Source organism: Poecilia mexicana, unplaced genomic scaffold, assembly GCF_051168715.1.
Source record: "Poecilia mexicana isolate PSO_F unplaced genomic scaffold, ASM5116871v1 scaffold_23, whole genome shotgun sequence".
NCBI classification, from domain to species: domain Eukaryota; kingdom Metazoa; phylum Chordata; class Actinopteri; order Cyprinodontiformes; family Poeciliidae; genus Poecilia; species Poecilia mexicana.
This window is the reverse complement of record NW_028263392.1, coordinates 15,931,317-15,956,324: the sequence shown is the minus strand read 5'-3', so window position 1 is coordinate 15,956,324 and position 25,008 is coordinate 15,931,317. Positions and strand designations below refer to the sequence as shown.

Below are 25,008 nucleotides of genomic sequence, written 5' to 3'. Positions count from 1 at the left end.
ACAACCGCTAAAATCCGACTCCACTCAATTTTTGTTTCCATTTGGTGAAGAAGGAAGTTGCTCTCAGTGTCTTCAGAGGTTTTTGTGTCGTTTCCTTCAGTGGTTCGTGGTGCAGCGCCCCCACAGGCCAGGAGGGGAACAGGTTGGTTTGACTCAGAGCAGAGAGAGAGAAAGAACCACAGCAGCTGGAAATGTAACAAATGCTGCAGTTTTGGTCCCAGGTCAGACCGAGTCTATCGGACTGCCTGGTGTGAAAACAGCGTTAGTGAGACTGAAGGATTGTGAGTCTAAGCAGGAGATTAACGGCACAGGAGCACCACAGGGACCTGTACTCCCACTGTTCCTTTTCACTCAGATTTCAAGAACAAAACAGAATAAAGCAACAAAACAGACTCCTGTCATCTTCAGAAATACTCAAAAGACTGTCGGGTAGATTAGATGAACGTTAACTTTACTGATACGATTCATTCAGCCCCTAAAATCCATCAAAGCAAAAAGTTTAATAGGGAACCGATTGATCTGAGTGTCAAATGTAACTTTGAAAAATGTCACAAACCAACATTTTGGGTAAAGTTCTTTGCTTTTATTGAAATAAAAACAACACAATAAATTAAAAATAAATAACTCCTAATAAATAATCATAAAATAAATATAACTCAGTCAGGTGGAACATTAGAATGTGAAATGGATTCAAGTAACCTGTTAAACACTTAAACTGCAGTTACAGTAAATGTGAACGTGGAAGTAGACATGAACACCGAACACAGCGAGGCCCGTCACAGAAACACATTTTGATGGACAATAAATTCTCTCAGAAGTTAAGATGAACAATAATATTGTTGTTTTGAGACCATTTTCAAGTAATTTAATGGTAATAATGGCATAATAAAAGGTCAATAAACTGTAAATTATAATGAACATTTAACACTGAATACATTTTAAATATCAAAAATAAATAAAGAAAACAAAGGAAGAACAAATAAAATGGATGCTGAAGTCTCTGTAAACAAAACTATCCTTCAAAAAAAAGAAGACAGTTGAGACCAAAGCATCAAACTGAAGACTTTTATCAGAGATAACTTTGAAAAATGTCACATGCCAATGGAAATCATTGAGCTTGTTCTAATTTATCATCTAAATAATTGATTTATTGGTTATTGTGACAGGCCTAAAGGCAGCTCAACTCAAGTTACAACTTAAAGTAAAAACAGAGGTAAATAATTATAAATAAGAAGTTAAAGTGAGAACGGTTTGTTGGTTCCCAGAGCGGCTTTAGTCAAACTGGTGGAAACTGATGGTTACTTTGCAGAGGCAGCCTGGGATTCTGCCACCACAGAAGCTGCCTGGTAGATCTGTAGGAACTGAGCCAGAGCCTTTTTCTGCACCATGGGGTCGTCCACCTGCAGGCAGAGGAATCCTCAGGTCAATTCACATGAAATCACATGTATCTGTTACAGCCAATGAGTAACTTCTGCTGCTACAGGTTCAGGGAAGAGTGTAGATGAAAGCTGCGTTTTTATTTAATCTACAGATGCATTTAATCAAGTAGATTTGGTAACACTTTATTAGAGGGGCTGCACACAAGACTGACATAACACCTGTCAAGAACATGAAGGAGTCTTTATAAATGTTTACAACTGTTGTCATTTGGTAAATAATGACACCTTTAATGCAAATTTGCACTAAAACTTGCATTAAAAGTCTGTTAAAAGTGCAAACTTTGAACTATTTGGTAAATATTGTCATTTTGATACAAAGTTGCTCTAAAAGTTGCATTGAAAGTAACTTAAAAGTGTCAGTTATGCATTATTTTGAGAGTAATGAGACTTTTAATGCAAGTTGCATTAAGTGTCAACTTTGCATTATTAGAGAAATAATGACGCTCTGCTGCAAAGTAGATTACAAGTCAACATTTAGGGCAACTTTGCATTAAAAGTGTCATTATTTACCGAATGACACTTCATGACAGCAGCCATAAACATTCCTGAAGACTCCTTCATGTTTAAATTAAAGCAGTTTGTTCTCGCTTCATAACAGTAGTGATTGTATAAATAAACCAGTTTTTTCATTTTGTCCGTAAATGATCTTAAAAACAAACCGATCATCAAAACAGCCGTTTTTTCTGTTAGTAAACATATTATAAATATATTATTTAGTCATGCTTCTGCTTTTCCAAGGCTGAGTCCAGACAGGTCACAGTCTTGTTTTGAAAAGTTACCACAAGTAAAGACGGTGGATTTCTAGACGTTCGTGTTTGAACCGACGCATCACTGATGGGAATCAGTTCACGTTAGAAGACTCCAGTTTCTTACTGAAGATATGAAATAGTGAAATAACCAGCAGCCGCATCGGCAGCAGTACAAAAAGAAAAATGTTCATTTAAATAATTTTTTTCTCTGAGAATTCTGGACAACATCTTGACTTCTCATTTTAAAAAATCGTGATTCTCATATGACCAAAATATAAAAAAAACTCTTGAAAAATGAATGTTACCTTGATTCTTTCCAGCTCGCTGAGCGCATCCTCTATGTTCTGATTTTGACAAACCAGCCGGCTTTTCAGCTCCTTCGCCTTACTCTCCAGATTCTTCAGATTTTCCCTCACTTCGGTCCGCTTCGACTCTGACAGCTTGTTCAGCAGGTGTTTGTGATGCCGGACAGACGAGAAGATTCGCATGTAGACGTCCAGCGTGGCGTTCAGCAGCTCTATGTCTTCTTTTCTCTGTGGGACGTGAAGAAAGAGAATTAGAGAAGGCTGGTTTTTCTGTCTGAGATCGATTAAAATCACTCCAACAGGATGTTTACAGCAGAATTGGTAGAAAAAGTTAGTTTGTATTGTTTGACATTTAATCGTTTGTAAGCATAGACTGGAGATCCTCAGGGCTCAGTTTTGGGTCCAGTTAAATTGTTATTGGGCGTACTCACAAATGGAGACTTTTACTTTGTGTTTTTATAAAAATTAATTTAAACCAAGAGACTTACTGAAAAGCCAACTTTGCTGCACCTAAATCAGCAAAAACTTGGCTAAATGTAGCAAGCGTTTTGAAAGAAAGTGACCCAAATCCTGTTTTTATTACTAAAAATAAATGTATTCAGTCGAACCCAAAAGAAACTGAAAACTAGATGTCTTTGTTTTAATACAGCAAACATGGAAAATTAAAGTTTTCTGCCAAAAAACGCAGAAATTTTGAGAGTAATACCCAAAATTTTCTTGGAGCAAAAAAACTTGCGAATTTGATGGAGAAAAAAAAATTTTTTTTTAGGTTAATATCAGAAATTTTCTCCAAGAAGACTTGAAGCATTTCAAAATCCCATGTTGAAAATTTTCCTTTGAAAAACTTTTGTTAAAATTTCCAAGTTTTCTGGATCATTTCTGAGATCAGTCACAAAATTTCTGAGTTTTTGGCAGAAATGTATTCCTTTTTCATCTTGCATCAACCTGCCTTTGAGTCTGTTTTTATGTGTCATGTAAATTATTGCAGTTAAATAGAACAAAATAATATCAGCACATCATAAATGTAGTGGCTTCGTAAGCCAGAGTTTAAAGAGGTTAACTAAATACCAAAAACTAAAATAAAACTATCAGAATAAGAAATAAACTTTCCTAGTTACTACTTCTTAAATATGTAGGGAAACAGTCTCATCTTTTTCCTTCTAGTATTTTCTCAGATTGTTCAGTAAACTGTGGCAGATGATGGATGTTTTTCAGTACATTATATTTTCAGCTGCATGTTTTCATGAATTATGGATCAGAAAGGATTCCTCTGAAGCTGGTTGGTACGAAGAGTCCTGCGCTAAACGGCTCCGTTTCAGACCCAAAAACGTCTAAATGACGACCACCATGTTGTTTGTTTACCTGGCAAGAGGTGTTGATGGTTCTGATGACGAAATCGAAGAGAGGATCTCTGTTGACCTCCAGCTGCGTCAGGCCCTGAAGCAAACATGATGCACAATTACACTCAAAAACAGGAGACCAAACATCTAAACAAGTTAAAAATCTTTTCTTTAATTAATTCTCTATTTGTATTTTTACTAAGTTTGACCAAATATTTTGGCTTTCCAAGCAGATTAAAACTATGGAGTGAAATATCTTTAATAATTGGAAGTAAAATCTAAATTGAAAATAAAGCCACGTCAGAGTCGAGAAATTTCCCTGCTTTGTCACATATTGTTGATAACTTATCTGATGACATGGAGAAAATGCATAAAAGTTCAGATTGTGTTTTCGCTTTCACTTGATGTAATCACAACTTATCTCTGAGATCAAAGTCAGCTGCTTTCCTCCAATAGTTTGATAAAAATATGTGAAACAAAAGAAACTGCAGATAAAACCCCCGTCAAACTTTAACTGCATGACACTGCAGGATAACTTTATATTCAAGGCTACTGAAAGCTTAATAATTTAAAGTATAATTGTCAGTCAATGGTCACATGCATGACCTCATTTGTACTGGGTGGAAACCACAAGCTGAGTAATAACGCTCAGAAAACCGCTGCAAAAAACAGTTTTGGGGAAAGTGTCAAAGTTGGTTCAATTCAGAGTCACTTTACAGATGTTATTCTCTGTATTTAACAAATAAACACATCATGTTGTAGTTTGTAAGTAATCATGGTCATTTGGTCGCTTTGCTCATCTTTCAGCTTGTTGGAAATTTAAGAAACATTTTAATCTGCGCTGAATCCTTGTTCGGTCTCAGCGTCTTGTCTTCCGTCTCCAATTACATCCTAACTGAAAATTAAAAACATCAACATCCACCTTTAAAAAGAAAAGAAAAAGGGCCAAAAATCGAGCCCTGTGGGACACCAACAAGTAAACTTACCAGATCAGTTGCGATGGTCTCGTGACTTTGTTTTAGATTTTCTGAAATGGCCTGAAACGGCAGAGCGTAAGCCAGAACGCCCCCCAGTAAGACCAGTAGACCCAGTGAAACGCTGCAAGACGGCATGTTGGTTCACTGAACTCGCTAGATGCTCTGAACAGAGGACCGACTGATGCTCTGCTTTGACCTGTACCTGTATTTATACAGCTACCTCCATTCCCAACTGCCTCATGGTACATCTGATTATGATTGTGGTTGTGGTCTGTGGGCTTTCAGCAGCAGCACCAGAAACTGCAGCACCGACATCAGTTTTCTTCAAAAAGTCGCTTCGCTGCTTCTAAATCTGCACACAGAGGAGACTCCCTGGTCGCGTTTCCAACGCTCCCATTCTCAGAGTGCACACACAAACACGCAGCGAGGACATTACCTGGTGGTTTTACTGCAGAAAGACCACCAGAGTTCATTGAAACATCTTTGTGGTGCCCTAAACATTGCACAAACCTCATGCATGCTTTCTGAAAGGTTGCACAACTTTGTCTGTGTGCATCTTAGATGTTCGCATCTGCATGTTCTCTTGAAGTCTATGAAAAGTCTCCAGTTTCCCCCTGAAAACCCTTTCGCAGAACTCTCTGGTTTTGCAAAACTGTTGACGGTTGATTTTTTTTTTTTTTTCATTTTTCCTGGACAGTTATTATTTTTTAAGTTTGTGTAGCACATCACCAACAAGGCATCTCAATGTGCTTTACATCATAAAAACCCAAAAATATGAAAAGTCACACAATCAACAGTTGGGAACACCAGAAACAAACGTTACATTTTGACTGGTGCCATCAGCAAAATCATCAATTCACATCAATGTTTCATTTACTATGGTTCAAAAGCAACTCTAACCAGGTGGGTTTTTAGTCTAGATTTAAAGGAACTCGGTGTTTCAGCTGTTTAGCAGTTCTCTGGAAGTTTGTTCCAGATTTAGAAGCTGAATGCTGCTTCTTTAAATTAATTAGAAACAAACAATAGGGATGTAAAGACACTTTATCTCGTATAAGGTGAGTTCACGAGAACAAAATGAGATTTTAATATTTTCAAGATCAAGTATCTGATTTATGCTGCAAGAAAGCCTTTATCCTTTGATTTTTGCTACAAACCCAACAATCTTTTTCTGATTTCTTTTATCTCTTCAAACCTCACAAAACAGATTCAGATGTTCATAGTCTGCAGACAAAACTCTCCATTTTCCAGTTGGTATCGGTAGTTTTTGCTGTGATTGTAATTTAGCTCAACATGCCCTTCAGATATCCGGCCATTAGCTGTTTGCACGATGCCTTCCTCCTCCTTCAGCAGGTAGATAAAACATTTTCTGTTACATCTATGCTAGTGAGATAATCGCCAACGGGAAATTTTGTGTTGTAATTTTCCAGATCTTATACAATAAGATGTCGTTACACCCCGACCAAACGACCACTTTGTAGAAGAATATTAATGGTTACATTGATAATCGTTATTGCAACCAATCCATTTGCACTACAGTGAATGGATTGGTTGTGTTCAGTTACAGCCATGCTGAGGTTCTCAGACGGTTCTGTCGTTCTGTCGATGTTCCTCCACCACTCACTGATTAGTGTGTGAACCTAATATTCATTCTGACTTTTCTGAGTGGATGAATTTGTTGGGCTTCCTGTCAGACCTGGGCGTTTTGCAGCATGTCTGCCTCTTCCAGCTCTCAACATGTCCTCCATTAACACTGGAAGATGATAAAATCAAGCATGCGTAAAGGGTTAAATCCCAGCGCATGTCCAGTCATTTTTGCTCTCTTCAGAATAGACGACATTAATTTGAAAAGAGTCTTAGAAATTCATAAAACCCATAAATATTTATCAAGATAAGATTTGCATCCATGAAAAACCAAAAGCTCAACAAAAACAAGTTGCTCCCAAAGTTTCTATTAACAGGCCTGTTGCAATAAGCAATACATCAATTAATCATGATTAATTAAAACGAGCTCAATAATTTCCTTCAATATGATTTATCAATTTTCTCTTTTCTCTCTTTCTATCAAAAACTGAAACAAGTCTTTAGTTTGGTGTTTTGGTCTCAATTAGCTAATTTTGTTTCCACAGAATCTATAATTCATTTTATTTGTTGTTTCTTTTGTTTATTTTGGATATTTAAAATGTCTTCCAGGTCCAGTGTTGAATGTTCATTAGACTTTAAAGCTTATTGACCTTTGAGTTATTATGACATTACCATAATAATACTTGAAAATTGTCTTAAAACAACAATATTATCGTTTAATCGCAATAATTTCTGGGACAATTTATCGTCTGGGCAAATATGTTATCCTGACAGGCCTAGTTATGAATATACGGCGCCAGATGTCAGTGTGGCAGACCATGATCTGTTACAGTGACGACTTTGCAAGAAGACAATAAAACTTGGATTTAGAATTTATTTTTAAGTATTTATCTGGAAACATTGTATTCAGAAGATGGTCCATTTCTCAACATTTGCATATGTTTTGGGGAAAGTAACTTGTCAGCGCTCCAGAAAACCTGATAAAATAACTGTTGAACCAAAACAACTCGGAGAACCAGATCCACCAACATGTGTTGCTCCATGCTGCTGGGTTTCTTTTGGAGGATTTGTCTGCCATAATCTGGACAGTTATAAATAATTTAACCTGGATTACAGCCAAACAAGAAAGAAATCAAACTCAAGATCAGAATTAACAGCTGGGTGAAAAACCCAACCATAACTCCAACAGTGCAGTTTATTTTCTATCTTATTAAGCTAAAACACAACATATCACATCATTGTATTGCAAACAAAGTATTTTTATTATGTCAGAACTATATAAATTGATCAGTTATCAAATTTTTGTTTGAATCATGACAAACCAAATCTCTCTCAATAATATTTAATCATAACCGCATCAGAAGATCCGGCCAAATTAATCCCACTAACATCCCACAACTAAATTTCAATAAGTTAACGTTTATTAAATACACTGGATTAACAGTTTGTTTTATTTAATAGGAACTGCTATTAGTTACCGTATTTTCTGCACTATAAGGCGCACCTAAAACCTTCAATTTCCTCAAAAGCCGACGGTGCGCCTTATAATCCGGTGAGCCTTATATATGGACCAATATTGAGCCACAACAGGTCTAGCATCTACGGTAAGCAGCCACCGACTTCATTTTCGCCCATAGAAGAAGAAGCACGCGGTGCATGCTGGGATAGTTGTCAGAACGCTGGTTTGTAATCTATTAATAAAGTTTGACTGACCTATCTATCTACCGACCGTCTAGAATCAGGTCGTCTGCAGGACTTTTAGCACCACGTTCTCCACCAACATGCTGTACGCGAACGGAGAAGGGTGACCATCGTCCGGCCACGCCCAGTCCGGAAGGCTCTCCTCACTGACCGGAGTCGGACTGTTTTGTTCACATTCTTTATGTCAACAAAGTGGCTTTAGACATTCATCGGGGTGCTTCGACTAGGGTTACCATGAGACCAGCCCCTATACATTTAAAGCCAGGGGGGGAGAGACAGGGACTGTGGCGGCAGCGTGTCGGTTGATCTGTGTTACCCAGAAAGCAGGTGGGCACAATATCGCAACACCAACACCGTGAGTGAAACAACGACTGGGGCAGACTACTATATAAAGTACTCGGGGACCAGTTCTTCATTATTACACATCCACATTTGTAGAGTATGGAACAAATCCCGTCCCATTTAGGTTCAATACGGGACGGGTGGGAACCCCAACTGTAGCGTCTATTCTATGCGCCTTATATATGAAAAAAGTCTTAAAATAGGCCATTCATTGAAGGTGCGCCTTATAGTGCGGAAAATACGGTATCTTTCTGTAAACTAAAGAAAACTTCGTCACTCTAGAGTTTGTAGAATCTTTAAAGGTTTTGTTTCTGACCCAGATTATGATTAGTTGTCATATTATTCACACACTGAAGGTTCATAGTTTTAGACTCTGCCGATAAACAGATTGTTTATTAAGCTGCTTTCTCATCAGGATCGTTGATTTAACCCTGGATTCAGAATTGTTGGACCAAATTGGGCCTTTTCGGGGTCTTTAAGCAGGTGCCTGGTGGTACTGTGCCACCTGGGGATAAGAACTGAACAGTCATCTATATAGCACAGAGATGTGAGATGGGAAAGACTCGTACCTATTTGTGGATGCAGTAATCGGGTCAGAGTGGCTGCTCTGATGTTTTGTAGTCGTTACAGCTGAGTGTGGTCAGTCAGGAAAGACCCCTCTCGTTTCCAGCACTGCTGTAGAAATCATTCAAAGTGAAAGCTAACTCTTCTTGGGAGTTTCCTGCTGCTGCCTTATTTGGTATAAAGAGCTGAACGCATACGTAATGGTCAACGAAAGAAAACCTGCAGAACTTGGCAGCCATCAGAACAGGAAACAGAATCATGGGACGTTGATTGAACGTTCAGTGCTCTAGAATGCTGCCTTAGTTTTATCCAAACGTCCATTGGGTTTTTTAAGTGAAATTTTCTGGCTTTTAGGCCAAATAGATGTGCACCTAATCTGCATTATGTAATATTAACACGCTAATATTGACTGTCCTGGTTTAAATTCAAACTAGATCCAGATAATCGTGTTTTTTTTTTGCACCTGCCTCTTTAATGAGCTCTTCCCTCTCTGAGGCATGCTGCTTCCTGACTGGTCTGTTTTGATGTCAGGCGATTGCATCATCATTACCGCGGTTAGCTGGTAGACTCTGTTCTAGGCCAGATTTTGTACATATCTGTATTTATCGTGCATTACAAGCTGAGGAAAAACAAAGCTGTTTGCAGAGAAATGGAGAACTGGCATTGTAAGAATATTCTTTATTAATTGAAGAAGCAAAAGACTAAAGCTGGACATGTCAACTAAAGATCTATAATAATGTAAAAGTTCATGTTTCTGAGCGTCTGATCAAAAGTGATGCTACAGACGTCTCATCCCTTCATGAAGGTATTTAACACTGACATGACTTTTAGCTTCTGTTCAGAAAGATGGCTTCTCACACTGAGCCCGGTTCTGGTTCTGCTGGAGGTTTCGTCCTGTTAAAGGTTCGTTTTTCCTCTCCACTGTCGCTACATGCTCATCCAGGAGGAGTGAATCCTACAAGTCAATAAATTCAATCTGCCGAGTTTCTTTAGACAGAAACCTTTTCCATAGTGTCTGGACATCCTTAAAACGTCTTAAGTATTTAAAATGAAAGCCCGTAAAATGTCTTTATTTAATTTGTTATAAAGTAAGTTGACCTTAAATCTATTAATCACAGATCTTATTTTGTTGTTGCCAGATCATTTAATCTCATATTTTGATGGTTTTTTCCTCATTTTTATGTCGCATGTGGACATCTTCTGTGACTCGAGGTAGTAGCAGCTATGCTAACTAGCTGCCAGTATCCCTGGTTTAGCTAGCTAGCTTTTTTATTCCCACCATGGATAGGTGCAAATTTATTGCTATTTGGATTGATGATGTTCGTCTTAGCCATAAAATCTATTTATTTGTGATTATCTTTTGTAATAAATTTTGTAACTTTTGTAACTTAGTTGCTTTTTGTTTTGCATAACAAAAAGCAACTAAGTTTCCCAACATTCACAGAAAATTGCTAAGTTTAAAAAGCAGAGAAATAACTTCTATAAGTGCTGTAAGCACATGATGGACTGCAGTTACAATGGAATGGGAAAGCTATGTTATCATTTAATCATATCGAAACAGAAACTGCATAAAGCATTAGCTTAGCGCTTTGCTAGAGAAGTGTGGGTGTAAAATGTGTTTAGATTGTTGCTGTATGTGTTGAGTCTGACTCAGTACAAGACATTTTGGCTCCAATTAAGAGCCAGAAATAAGATTATTTACAATATGACAAATTGTTAACCAATAAGTCCTGAATTATAAAAATATAGAATTAAAAAATGTAATTTTTCAGTTTGATAAGAGAATAGAAAAGATAACATTTAGTATAACATATCTTTTACTGAAGTGTGAACTTTTAAGTTGTGCAGTTAGTTTACTTCATAACTGCTCGTCTTTAGTGTGTGCTTCCTTCTGCCTGTTGATAAAAATATCAATATTATTGCAATTCTATCACAAAACACATGTAGACACTCAGATGGAATAATACAAGTGAAACATGCTTTATTATTTAAATATATACATTGCATTGGTTTTAACATTTACTTTGACTAGGCATCGCAAATTACCTGTTTTCTTTCCTGCATTTCCTTACTATACGTTTTTAGAAAAATTTATAATGTGCAAATAATACTTAGCTTCCCACTTGTTGCATAATAATCTCACAATAGAAAATAAAAAGTAAAGAAAGTACAATAAAAACTTCAAAATCATCATAACCAATAAAAAAGAAATGTCAATAAGGAGTGTTATTGTCCCTCAACCATTTGTTCAGCTAAGAATTACACACAGCCAGATTAACGCACATTTTTTAAATACCAGTATATTTTTTATATTTATACCTCTACATTATCGCCATCTCAATTTTTAGACATTTTCTTAATGATTTAATGGTTTCTTCAATTTTGGTATTACTATTAGCTGCTGGAAAAAATGTAATCATCGAGTTGAGTAGGAGTATTGGAAAAAGTCATCTCTGGAGGCCAAATCTCTTCTGAGAGTAGAAATTGATTGCGTTAGTAAGCTGCACCATCCCTGCATGATTTCTGCTGGTGGAAATACCACCACAGTGAGTGTAGCGAAACCTTGGTCGTCACTGTGGCAGAGTTGGTGTTTCCCGACCGCTACGTTCTGCACTTTTAAACCTATTTAGCTAATCGTAGATTTTATAAAGCTACAGAAGCTTTTAACATGGTTTTTGGATTCCACAACTGAAATTAAAAATGGTGATTATAAAATCCAATGGATGGAGATGAAATAAAAATGGAATCGGCACGTCATTTCTGCAGCTGGAAAATGCCACTACGAGGCGTTCAACGAAACCTGATTCGTCACTGTGGCAAGATCACTTTTCCCGAGTAAAAATAAACTCTCTAAGAATTCCCCGATGCATTTAATTCGATCCAAATTAGAATCAGCAAGCAGTGAACATTTTAATTCGTCTGAATATAATTGTATGTAAATTATTTTTGATGTATGTATTGCTTTTATATTATTTTTTTAAGTAACAAAATGTGTTTTATACCAAACTACTCTGTCCATATTGATCAAATATGTTTGTGAAAATCAGGTGTTTAGCCTGATAATCAATCAGTCCAGTGTTTTAATTTGTATGGGACATACCAGCAGTTATTAGCTTTTCCTGGAAGCCCTTACTGGTACAAGTGCTGTCACAAGTTTACTTCCACTCATCATTGGCATGAATCTCCTATTAAATTTGATCTTTGAATTTATTTTTTCCAAAGTTGAATCTGGCATATGCTTATCTTCTAAGCGCAGTCTATAAATTATCAGCAGTATTTTGGTTGGAGGATTGGGGAACTCAACCCAGAAGCTTTGTGTTAACCAGCTTTATCCATTTCAAAAACTAATTTCACTGCTTGTTTAGGATTCTTGTCCTATAAAATATCAGATTGTATCCTTGTTACAGCCATCTGGTTGTTGATTTTAAGTGAAGTTACGGAAGTTCAAGATAATCCCCATGAATTATTAGATCCATTGTGCATCTGTCAGTGAAAAATACCCAGAAAAAGGACCTACCACCACCAAAATCCGCAACCAGTCTTGATTTAACAGAACCACCACTGTATAACTGATATATATCCATTACTTTGGTCCAACATGGACGGTTCTTCCCATTGTCTCTCCAACCTGGCTTGAATCTCTTGAACCGCACTTCTGATTTTGCTTGCAGCACAAACTGTTGGTTTTGGAAAATGTTCTTTGTGGATTCTTGGGTTTGGGAGAATGCGCTGTTGGTCAATCAAAAGGATTGATTGACCAATCAGAAATGGACTTGGAGTAATGAGAGTTATTCCACGTTAGACAGTCGGCAACAAAAAGATTTCTGACCTTCTACTAAGTTTGAGTGTGTTGGGCCATAGAGACATCCTTCTCCCCCTCAGTCTTTGGTTCTACAAAATGTTTTGCTTTCAGATTTGACAGTTATTCAACAAAATGTGGAGTTTTAAGTGAGGATAGATGTTTGGACAGAGTTTGAACTTTCAAAACAACAGGAGGAGAATCTTTCAATCTGTAAGAAACCTCTATCTAGGTCACTAGGCCACGAGTTGCCACACTTTTGTAAAGCCAAGGAAGCATAATTTACGCTCAAATAAAAACCACCTACCAAAGCAAGACCACTTTTAATAGCTTGTGGCCTGCAAATCAGGTACATTTCAGTCTTTTGTGTCAAAGATTGAATGTGTTTTATTTGCTTAAAAATATAAAGTTACACAAATATAAGTGTTGATAGAAGTGTTGTAAGTTTTGGAGATATAAATGTAGATTTCAGCATCATCTGCATATAGTAGAGTTCTGAAAATAAATGTGGCTGAATTTTGTTTTCGCATGTGAATTTTTTGTCTTTGGTCAGTTTTCAGTCCTTTATTAATTATAAGTTGTTTTACAAAGTGCAGCTTTATTCATGAAACATTTCTCATTTTGGTTAAATTTTGCTGCTTCATGCATGCATCTCCCTTCAACGCTGGAAGATGCATCGGGTAATTTTAAAATGAATATTTAAAATCGGTGCCGCAGCATTTGGGTAAATATAGAATAATTTCTGCCAGTTGCACATTTATGATGCACATCACATGCAAAGTCTGTTCTGGCTTTCTGGGAAAATGCTAATTCAGTGGAATTAAGTGGTCATCTGTTAGGTTTTTAGCTGAATTACTGCAGTAATTGTTTCCTAGAAGCCTCTTAGTAACTTTTTGTTGTTTGTTTGTTGCTGCGGGCCAACTGCCAGACACATGAGACACACCACATCCTCTAACATGTAAGGAAGGCTTGACTGCTTCTGGTGGCTAAGAGAGTGTGCTAAAGTGAAACTGAAATGCTTCTGGTGTAGATTTTTTTTAAAACATCAATGCAGTAGTTTGATAACTCTCAGAGTCTCAAATTGATAAATGAGTGAGATGAAGGTGAATTCCTCAAGTCAAGGATTTACTGATTTACAGTAGGTTTCATGCAGAAGTCATGTTTTTGGAAAAAGTATTTATTTTACTGACAAACTGGTTTTATGTTTAGTCAATGGACTGTTTCATTCTTCTACTTCCTCTGCAGACCTTTAGACAGCCTCCTATCTTCCCAGGCTTGTTTTTGATACCAGTTGATGACAGTGTGAGAATGGAGGTGTAAACCAACTGGTAAACCAACAGCTTTGGATTTGTCTGAGTGCTCTAATCATGGGGGCAGATTAATGGTGTTTGAGAACCTAAACACGCAAAGGTCTTCAGCAGATTTTCACAGGTGACAGAGACTATGACTTGAGGTTTAGACTCGCGTCACACTTTAGTCACCATGAGTCTAAAGACTTGAGAATTGACTTAGACTCTTGTTCTCAGACTTGAGTCTGTCTCATATAATCTCTGCCTGTTTATATGTAGACGCCTTACTGTGGAAGGTTGCATTTGATTTATTAGAAAGTTAAGTCAGCATCAGTTCACAGGGTGTCTGCACTGCCTCAAGAAGTCTTAACTTCATGTATCTGAAATGAAGGCTTTGAAATGTCAATACATTTAAAAAATGCAAGTTAGCCTTTATTTTGTTAATCACAAGTCTTAAACTTTAAATCTTGTATATGCTGTATAGTTTATTTTCTTCCCAGACTTTTCTGCCAGACAAAAGTTCGACATATTCATTGTGTTGTGCAGCTCGAGACGGTTGAGGCTACAGCTAACTAGATGCTAATATGTATAAAAAAGTTTGTCAGTTGGCTGGAAAAAATGCCTCACCTTTCCATAGGCTACAATGTACCCAATAACAGTATCTATCTGGACTTTTGTTTGCTTTTAAGGCAGCTCCGGTGTGAGGGGAAGCGTCGTTTATGAACCGGTGATTTAAATCATGTGCTGTGAATTCAGACAATGCTTTCGATTTGATCCAAAGCACCAAGAGGGAGGAGCTATGGGTCGGTTTGTAAGCTAGCTAGTCCCTTCTTCTGTAAATACCGCCGTCTGTGAGCCCCAACAAGGTTTGCTACTGTCACAGACAAATTGGTTCAGCTTGAACTAGCAGAAGCTACAATGGCGAAACAACTCAGGAAAAACAGTCGTTCAGTACTCCTTCCCTCGCTTCCAATGGCCATCAAGTTGCAAAGGTCATTTGGTAAGATGCATTGTGTTCATAAAAGTTTGGCACTTTGGGAGTTACAGGTGTAGAGGAAATTTCAAAATATACAGTTTTTGTCTGTAAGTTTCTGTCGTAATGCAGATCTTGAATTTCAATCATTGGTGAGTTGGTGAAAACGGCAGGAACCTTCACTTTATATCTTCGACACTGGAAAAGCCACAGAAAACCACCAAAATGTTCCATTATTGTTGGAAGTAGTTCATTTTGGAGGCAGTTGTGATTCCTGTCTTGCTTCATGGCTTGGCCAGAGTGTTTGGGCAGAACAGAGAGGAACCCCACTCTTTGATGGAGAAGGAACTTGGACTATACCAGGGACAGAACAGAACCAATAGATACTCTAATCTTCTGCAGATTTCCCAAACAATCAGGAGGATCCATCAGTGAAAATAACTTTACTCCTCTGATTTTCATCCTTGCAACATTTCAATCTTGTTCTTCCTTGAACAGAATAGGTTTCTTCAGTATTTGCAAGTATTGGATATGGAAGTATTGCAAGTACATGGAGTGTTCACAAGACGAAGGTTGTTACGTTGGGTGGTGGTGATGTTGTGAAAAAGAAAAAATACATTTAGTTTGTTGGTATTCTAATTCCAACATGTTTGCACAAGCTTGTGATTAAAGTCACCTGTTATCCACTGCGGATCAATCACAATAATCGACAGAAGATTAGTGATGAAGTGAGGGAAGTCAGTCATCCATGTATTTAAAGTTAATTGGTTTGCTAAACGCTGAGTAGCTCGAAACTGAATTGGGTGTAAAATGTGTCCTGAAACAGTTTGGGGTTTGGTGTCGTCTTCTTAATCCTGAGCAGGAGTTTCATGACTCTTCTGCAGAGGGGCTGACTCAGCAGAGAGACGCTGAAAAGTTCAAAGTTGTGTCAGCATGTGGGGGTGGAGATCGACTGTGGGTTTTCGACGGTTGTCCAGACGTCTTCGTTGGAGTTTCCAGGTAAAGAGGAAGATATTGACTCAGCTTTATGATTGAGAGAAGCATTCCTTTAATCACACAACTAAATTAACTTTGGTTTGAATTTAATTGATCTTTTGTTTCTCTGCCTTCGCTTGAATTCATCTACTTTTTTTAACCGCGTTTTAGCTTATATAATCTGCAGAGTCAAAGCATTTACCAAATTTTCATAAAATTTTAATTAAAAAAACATTTTTTCTCTTTTTTGAATGACTTACAGGATAATGGTGATAGTGAAAACATGGCAGCTGTAAGCTGAATCCAGCTGGAAGTTTTAGAAACATTTAATAAAACTCCAGATGAGACGACTTGAAAACATCCAACATGCACAGAAACATTAGAAGATACAATATTTACTCCAATTATGTAACATGTAATGTTTAGTGGTGAGGAAACCGGATGGAAACGAGCCCAACAAACAAAGCTGCTTGTTTTTCAGTTCCTGTAGTACCACGTTTTGGCCAGCAGAGGGAGACAAATCCAAATTAAAGTCGAAGCCACTCAAACAGTCAAGTAGAAATAAAACACGGCTTTATTTACTCCAAATTCAGACATAAATACATGTGACACATCTAATATAAAAACATCGTCCTTCATACTTCACATTAACATTTCAAGTAACTAAAACTCCAGACTCTTTTGTGCATTGTCAAATATATTAAATATGTTCCCCAACAATAACTTATGTTAGCCTGTGTGAATACAATAAAAGTATCAAGTAAATATTTTTGAGAAGGAAAGCTCTTCTCAGAAGTTCAGAAAAACAAATGTTAATGACAAGCTTTTCAGTTTTCAACTGTTTCCACTGAATTTTTCACATTTTACATTTTAAAGTGAATTTGTGTTCCTGGTGATACAATAAAAACATTGCATTTGATTAATACAGTAATGAAATGCATTATTAATAAATACATATTAAAGAATTAAAGTGCTTTTTTGTATCAACATCAAATTTTAAATTCAGATAAGATAATTTTTTCACAGTAAAACCAGATGGAAACAATGAAGCTGCATGTAACAGTGAAAAAATACTCATGATAATGAGGTTTAACATGCTGCTGATGATGAGGTTGTTTATACTGAGGATGAGGAAGATGGTTCTCATATCAGCTCATCAATCCATCTGAGGATGAAGCTGAACTCTCTGATAGCCTTCATCGCTCCTTCCTCTCTTTTCTGCAGTCAAATAAATTGTTTCCATTGTTAGACTTTAAATGAAACTAACATTCAGCAGTCAGTCTGTAGCATCTATATTTACCTTTTTTATTTTTCTCTCCATTTTCTTCAGAGCTTTCACATATTTTGAATGCTCTGTGGAAGAAACCTAAAAAAGGAGAAAGCAAATTCAGACATAGAAACAAAATGGCTTGGATTTCAGTTTGGGATTTGCAATAGAGCGATACTTCTGGGTTCAATTCCCGACTTTGTCCATTTCCTGTCCATTTATTGTCTGATCAATAAAGACTACAAGACAAAAGGACAAAAAAACAACAAAAAAAACTAAATTTGACTTCTTTAAAAACTTAAATATTAGTATTTCCTGCTGCTCCCTCTAGGGGGCACCACATTAATTCATCTGTCAACATTCCTCCATTTCTAGCCCCGCCTCCTTTGTTTTCAGCTGCACATCCACTTCCAAATTGCACATCACAGCAGATCTAACAACCATCACTCTCTGCTTTCACTCTTGCAGCAATCCCTCCATCATAAATCACTCTGCAGCTCCTCTTTCTACTTTACACTCCTGATGTGGCTTAAAAATATCGCCAGTGTTTTTCATACCAGATCCAATTTCTGATTTTAATCAATTTTTTTCTTTTCGCTTTCTTTTTTAAAAAATAACAGGAAATATTTTCAAAAGTTGACTTTTATTTCTGAGTTGCACTACACATTATTAGGGCTATTAGAATTTCTGTTTAATTATGAGAAATTATTCCTAATAGCAGCAGGAAAAATATCCAATTTTACCAGAAAAAAGTAGTTTATTTATCAGGACCTTAAGTGACCAGTTTGTGCTTCTTTCTTTTAAACTCTTTTAGACTCTTTCACAGTCCTGCTACTGATAATTTGATGCTGGTCTGTTAAAAGATGAAGTATTTCTTTATCTGTAAATATTATACCAAAGCATAACATCACAAGATTCTCAACATTTCTCTTTAATTGTTTTTATTTTCCTGTTCTCATAGAATCAGCCCCTCGTCCTCCTAATATTACGACTTTATTCTAGAAATATTAATTCTTTATTCTCATGTTATTTCGACACTATTGTATTTTTATAATATCATTGCTTTATTCTGGTTATTTAAAATAAAAAATCATAATCAATCACATCAATCACAGCTTTGACCTGAATTTAAAGTCCAAATAAATAGAAGCTCGTCAAACAAGATGGCCGCCCTGAGTGTGCTGACATCACGCTAAACTATCAAAACTCAAGGAGTGCATTGGTGGGGAAAAAATCCAGATTTACCAACAATTAAATCTCTAAAACCAAATATTTAATAGATAAAATCGATTTATCACTTATCGTTCCTACGCTAGCTCACCGTTAGCACCTCTGTTCAGTTTCTACTTATCCTCCTTCCATCTTTCATTTGTTTTGGCTTCTAAGAAAATAATTACTGTAAATTAAGAACGTTTAAATCTGCATATAATCTTAACACAAATTGGACAATATTTACTGATTAGACACAGGTTTTTGTTTTCTGTAATTATCTGCACCAGCAACCCTGAAAAACTCAGCCGATAAAGATGAAAAATGGTTTCTAACTGAAAATACGTTACTCTGTTCACTGTCACTCACATTAATTTTCATAAAACTTTCCAAATAAACAAGTGCAGATTTCCGTAGAAGTGCATGGTTGGTGTATGACGGACTTAATGTTCACAGTTTGGTCAGAAATTGACTCAGCACTTCAGCAGAGGAGTGTCTGACTTTTGGTTTAATGACCTGATTCCTGCTCTGCTGCAGAGCTGCAAGGCGTTTTGACGGCAGGCTGAGGAGCGGCGTACTCACGCAGTGCTGCAGCGTGTGGTGCAGTCGGTATAGCAGCTCGTCGTAATGTTGGGGGAGAAGCTTCTTGATCGCCGCTGTGCTGAACACGCTCCTCTGGTAGATGTCAATCATTTCCTGCAGCTCCAACCAGCCAATCAAACGCTGACGACACATCAGTTCAAACGTAAACATTTTAACTCGGTGAACTCTGCCACTTTCTAATAGCACCAAAGATGTGAAATGATCTTCGCCATTACTGTTGACAGCAGGCTCACATAATGCTTATCAAGGTGTTCAGATTAGGTCCAATTAATCGGATTAACTGGAAACTCAAAGAACAACCCTCAGAGCTGTAATTACACCAAAGCTGAGCACAAATATATACATTTTCCTATTAAGATATTATTTTTCTGTAAATATGTTCTACACAGATTCCTTCAAGTTCCATAGATTTAATTTAATCTGGTACAATTCTGTATTTCAATAAATCCCCTATTGATCACCTTTCACTGGCCAAAAAATCCAAAAAAATACTCAGTTTAAGTGGTTACATTAAAATAATCTTCAGAATGTCAGCCGATCAGAATAATCGTTAGAATAATTGGTTGCTAAAATCATTAGGTTCAGTCCTAATTTCTTTAATTATTAGTTTTGGATATATAATAATTGGATTAATTGCGATTAATCGATTACTGAAATAATCAACTAGTAATCAGTTAATCATTAACTGGAATATACAGACTCAAAAATGGATGTTTGGCTGAAAAAACAAACAGTCAGAGCCGGAATTAAGCTAATTACTAAAAAAAATAATTTTGTATATAAGACAATTAAAAACAACTTTTTCCGTAAATATGTTTTACCAGAACTCCTCAAGTGGCAAATTTTGTCTTCGCCCAGTTCAAATTTAAGAAAAACAAAACAAAACATCCTTATAAACACCTTTTACTATCAGTTATTAAATGATTAAATAAAAAATGCATCAATTAAACCACAAATAACCAATCATATACTAAAGAAAAGCTATGTTATTGCTTTTTAACCAATAAAATGTTTACTTTCTTATTTAACAAAGAAACTGAATAATTTATTTGTGTCTTACTGTATTTTTGATATTGTTTTTATTATCCAATAATTCGATCAATCGTCCAATCAGTGAAAATAATCATTAGTTGCAGCCCGGCGTTTATTTTCTCTGTGATTTCTCCACTGCTGTGAATTTATACCTCATAAAACTTAAGCTAAACGTTTTAAAATGGCCGACGTTTTAGTCCACACACTCCACGTCTGTCTGAACATCACAATCAAAATAACAATAAATAAATAAGAGGCTGTATTTCTATCTCTGCAAACGTCAGCAGATTATCCATCCATTTTCTTTACACCCTTGTCCCTTAGTGGGGTCAGGAGCTGCTGGTGCCTCTCCAGCTAACGTTCCGGGTGAGAGGCGGGGTCACCCTGGACAGGTCGCCAGTCTGTCGCAGGGCAACACAGAGACACACAACCATGCACACACACACCTAGGGGCAATTTGGAGAGGCCAATTAACATGACATGTTTTTGGACTGTGGGAGGAAACCCACCATGCACAGGGAGAACATGCAGAAAGACCGGGGCTGGGAATCGAACCCAGAACCTTCTTGCTGCAAGGCAACAGCTCTACCAACTGCGCCACTGTACAACCACGTCAGCAGATTAGTTTGAAAAAAATTGGAATAAAAATAATTGAATCATGTCGCAATTAATCGCATGATAAATTGAAATGAACTCGATAATTTCAGTATTTTTTGAAGTTCACAGACATCAGAATCCATTTTATTTCTGTTTTCGACTGTTTTTAGTTGTTGCGTTTTATTTCATCCACATTAACCTGATAAATAAATTAGGTGTTCTTTGGGAAATGTTGTGTTTTGTATTGGTTTTCTCAATATTTTACTTGAAAATGGTCCCAAAGCAACAAATTATCGCTTATCGCAATAATTTCTGAGACAATTTATCACGACAGTTATACAATTATATTAAAATTTTTCTTGTAAAAGTTTAAACTTTCCTGCATGCAGGTTGGTTTATTGGGTGAAAAAGATGATTAACCAGCAGCTTCAGCAGCTAAATTTCCAGTGGAGCATGAATGCATCACTAATCTAGCAGAGCGAAACTCTGAGCTCAACACTTCCTCCCTGGAATCCGGCGCTGTGCTGAGGTGGAGCAGCAGCTGGAAACCCAGTGCCAGGCACTGGTTTGACTGGTGTCTGAACGGCTTGTGGAGGGGAACCGGCGCCGTGACGCGAGGTGTGAAGCCGCCACGGCGCCTTGGCAGGCAGCCTGGTTCAGGCCTGGTGAAGTCTGGTTACGGGTGTGGTTGTGGTTGAGGTAAACCGAGCGGACACTGTCATGGCGGAGAGGCGAAACCTCAGAAATTTAGTTCCACGAAAGCTTTGGGTGCCAAAGGAAACGAGATGGGAGCAGACAGGATGTGGATTTACTGACCTCAGGACATTTGGTGCAGAACTTTGGCAAAAGTCTCGTCCGGCGGGAAAACCTCTCCTCCTTCTGCACATGAAAACAAACCAGTTTGACCTTTTAGCGCTCAATAATGCAACTTTCACTACAAATACTTTAAAAAAATCACAATTTCCACTGGTAAAATATGATCATCTGATGTGTAAACTCTTCAATAAAAGGCAAAATTTAAATAAAATCAATTTGTTCTCAGGATTTAAATGAATGAGTTAACAGAATGTGTCCACTGAAACTGATTCATAACATTAAGAGGTTTAACCCAGAAATCCATCAAATATTGATCATGAACAGATTTACACTTCCTTTATAATTAAATGTTGTTTGCTCACATAGTGAGAGATTAACTCTTAATTATCAACAGGAAGTTAAAGTTAACTTTAAATCTAGACGTAAACAAAACAATAATAGATGCTTAACTTCTAGTTCTGTTCAACAGTGGAGCAGTGAGTAAATAATAATTAACGGAGAGATGAGACGGTAACTGATCACAGTGATCAACAGAAACCTGGATGTTCATTTTAAACGAGATTCTGAAAAAGTTAAACTTTAGTTTTTGTATAATTTGTTGACTGAATTATCGAAATCATGATAAACCTCCCATCAGCGTATTGATCCTACCGGCAGCCTGTCGATCAGGACGCCCGTCTGGTTCCACAGCTCCCGGATCAGCTCTTCAGGTATCTCCCGTCGGCAGGTGAGCTGCTGGCCGGCCGTTGCCGTGGTGACGGCTGCGGCGACGAGGCAGATGCATAAAGTGAGAACAGACATCGTGACGGTGGGAGGCTTGTTGAGCTGCTGCAGCCCGTCGGGTCTGCCGCTGCATTTATACACCCGACCCGGCCCCCTGCTGACACTCCCACCGGCCTCTCCCACCCTCACCAACTTTCCCAGGATTCTCCCTGCTGATGTCACCCGCAGCTTTCCTTCTTCTTCCTCCCTCCCACTGATGTCACTTCCTCCTCCATATTATCAGGCTCCTGGTTTTGGCGTTCAGATGTGAGGTTAGATAAAAGTAGGTTGCGGTTTGTAGACTGCCAGCCGGAGAATCGGTGACTCTGCAGATTTGGCTCCCACCTTCGACGGCTCCGACCCAGATCAGAGAGTTTATGAAGATTTCAGCAAGCTGGCACCGTGGAAGGAGCAGAAGAAGAACAGACTGAGTTAAAACAAAGTTCTGCTCTTCCTGGAAGTCAGAACAGTAACCAGGTCAAGCAGCCGCACTCTGAGGCTCAGTGAACGCAGCTGCTTCACGTCTCAAAAGGCAAAAATGATTCAGAACAGTCACTTTTTCCCCCTCATTTGTAATTCTTGCCTTTCTCAGGTTTTCTTGTAACTAAAAGTGGTTCATCAATCACGATCTTCCAAAGAAATCGCACAAAAATTCCTGCAGATCTAATTCAGACCATGACAGAGTTTCTTTCCAAGATGTTTTTCAAATCTGGCGCTAAACGCCACATCAGGCGTCAGCGATAAACGTAGAGGAAAAGTTTTAAGTGTCGAAAACACGAGCCGATATTTATCGTAGTTAATAAACGGCTGGCGGCCTGAAGGGATTCGGCTGCACCGGATATAAAACCTGCAGCTGCATGTGGCACAAACGCTTCGTCTTCAAACTGTACGGCGTACTTGGATGTTTGGTCTGAAGCAAAACGCACAAAGACAAACGACAGTTTATTGAACAAAAACGAGTCTTACCAAGGAGTTCCTCCAGTTTCCTGTGCAAATATCTTAATACGCTTGAAATAAGATGAGCAACTTTTCATAAAGGAACTTGTTTTAGGTAAATAATTACTTCATATTATTAATCTGCCAGTGCTCAATATTCAGCAATTATTGATTTATTTTGCTGCAAAGTTACTTGTAAGTTACTTCCGTCTTATTTCAAGTCCACTAAGACATTTTCTACCAAGTAGAAAAATGCTTGGCAAGTTTTAGTGTTTGCAGTGTGTCGGCTGAGATCTTCAAAAACAGAAAAAACCAGGAGAGAATCAAATATTTCCAACACTTCAATAAAATAAATAAATGAAAACTGATTTTATGAAGAACCCATCTCCAGCGATTGATGATATCTGCACAGATTATTGTTAGTCTTGTCTTTTTTCAAGTTGACTAAAATATTTGCACTAAACTCGACCAAATAGCCAGTAAGATTTAGTGGTTTTGCACCCAACAGACGCCATTAAAGGCCCAGTTTCTGAATATCTTCCGTTCATCCACACTGGAGGATTTCTGTGAGTTTAATACTTTTTGTCTTATTTCTATTAATGTATTTTTTACACTTTTGAATGCGTTAAAGAAGCCATAAGCTGAATTTGAGAGATTTCATAAACTTATTTTGCCATTTGGATACATTTTGTTAAATATTTATTTAACTCTCACAACCCAGTTTTTGGCTTTGTGAAAACCGAGTGATGAGGGGATGAAGTTGTTGAATTAGATGACCTGATATTTTGTGGCCTTGCTGGTTTATTTTCTGTGAAGACAGACTTGGGTTGGTTCCTCTCAGATCTGTGGTCAGATTAAAGTAGGTTGTAGCTGAGCTGATGGTTCATCAGAGGCAGGTAGTGACTTTGCACCTTATTTGCTCCACAAAGCAGTTTTCTCAAAAAAACAACTTGGCCCATATTTTTACTATGTGTTTGATCTTATTCTTTTTAACTGCAAGCAGCGCAGTGACAAAGTGTCTGCAGGGAATTGACTGCCGGACTTTCCTTTCTGCAAAAAAATCACAATCTTACCAAGTATTTTTTGTCAAGTATCCACTGAAAATATCTTATAAAACTTGAAATAAGATAAAACAAACTTACAAATAATAGAGGAGCTTGTTTAATTCCTTAATATTGTTGAAAAAGTACCAGTTCCCTTGGCATTTTATTTTACTATTGCAGAGGAAAAACATGTTGTTATAAGTGAAGAAGTCAAAAACAAGCTACTGTATCTTGCTGAAAAGTTACCGTATTTTTCAGACTATAAGCCTCTACTTTTTTCCCAGACTTTGAACCATGCGGCTTACAGCCTGGTGCTGTTTTTCTTCAACCACCAGGGGGCTCTGTAGCAGGAAGTGAATCATTGGAAGTGAAAATTGGAAATCAAAGAAGAAAGCACTAATTTTCAATTAGAACATGCACATGCGGCTTATAGTAAGGTGTGCTCTATATTCTGGAAAATACGGTATTTATTTGCTTCACCATATTTCAGGTTTTCTGACATATTTACTGTAGAAACTGGAAATAAAAACCAATACTTAGTAAGATTTGGATTTTTTTGCAGTGCTGAGTTTAGTTTTTATAGTTTTCCTTCCATAGATGTTTCTTCAAATCAGCTGTAAAACTGGTAAAAAAACAAAACAATATTATTGTTTTGAGGTCATTTTCAAGTGATTTAATGCTAATAATGAGACAACAATGCAAGAACACA

The 25,008-nt window shown here is 37.4% G+C and overlaps 2 protein-coding genes across 2 annotated transcripts; both read right to left on the bottom strand.

Moving 5' to 3' along the window:
* Positions 1 to 561: 561 nt before the first annotated feature.
* On the bottom strand, positions 562 to 5,018 carry LOC148152535 (uncharacterized). Its single transcript, XM_088003361.1, has 4 exons — positions 4,820 to 5,018; positions 3,856 to 3,930; positions 2,494 to 2,721; positions 562 to 1,400 (listed from the first exon to the last, which is right to left on the bottom strand). Exons 1-4 carry the CDS (start codon positions 4,943 to 4,945, stop codon positions 1,299 to 1,301), a joined length of 531 nt encoding a protein of 176 aa, XP_087859487.1. The 5' UTR covers positions 4,946 to 5,018; the 3' UTR covers positions 562 to 1,298.
* An 11,567-nt stretch (positions 5,019 to 16,585) lies between these two features.
* Positions 16,586 to 22,600, bottom strand: il26 (interleukin 26). Its single transcript, XM_088003362.1, has 5 exons — positions 22,210 to 22,600; positions 21,559 to 21,621; positions 19,093 to 19,233; positions 17,335 to 17,400; positions 16,586 to 17,252 (listed from the first exon to the last, which is right to left on the bottom strand). The coding sequence occupies exons 1-5, from the start codon at positions 22,357 to 22,359 to the stop codon at positions 17,178 to 17,180; spliced, it is 495 nt and encodes a 164-aa protein (XP_087859488.1). The 5' UTR covers positions 22,360 to 22,600; the 3' UTR covers positions 16,586 to 17,177.
* Between the last annotated feature and the right edge of the window lie 2,408 nt (positions 22,601 to 25,008).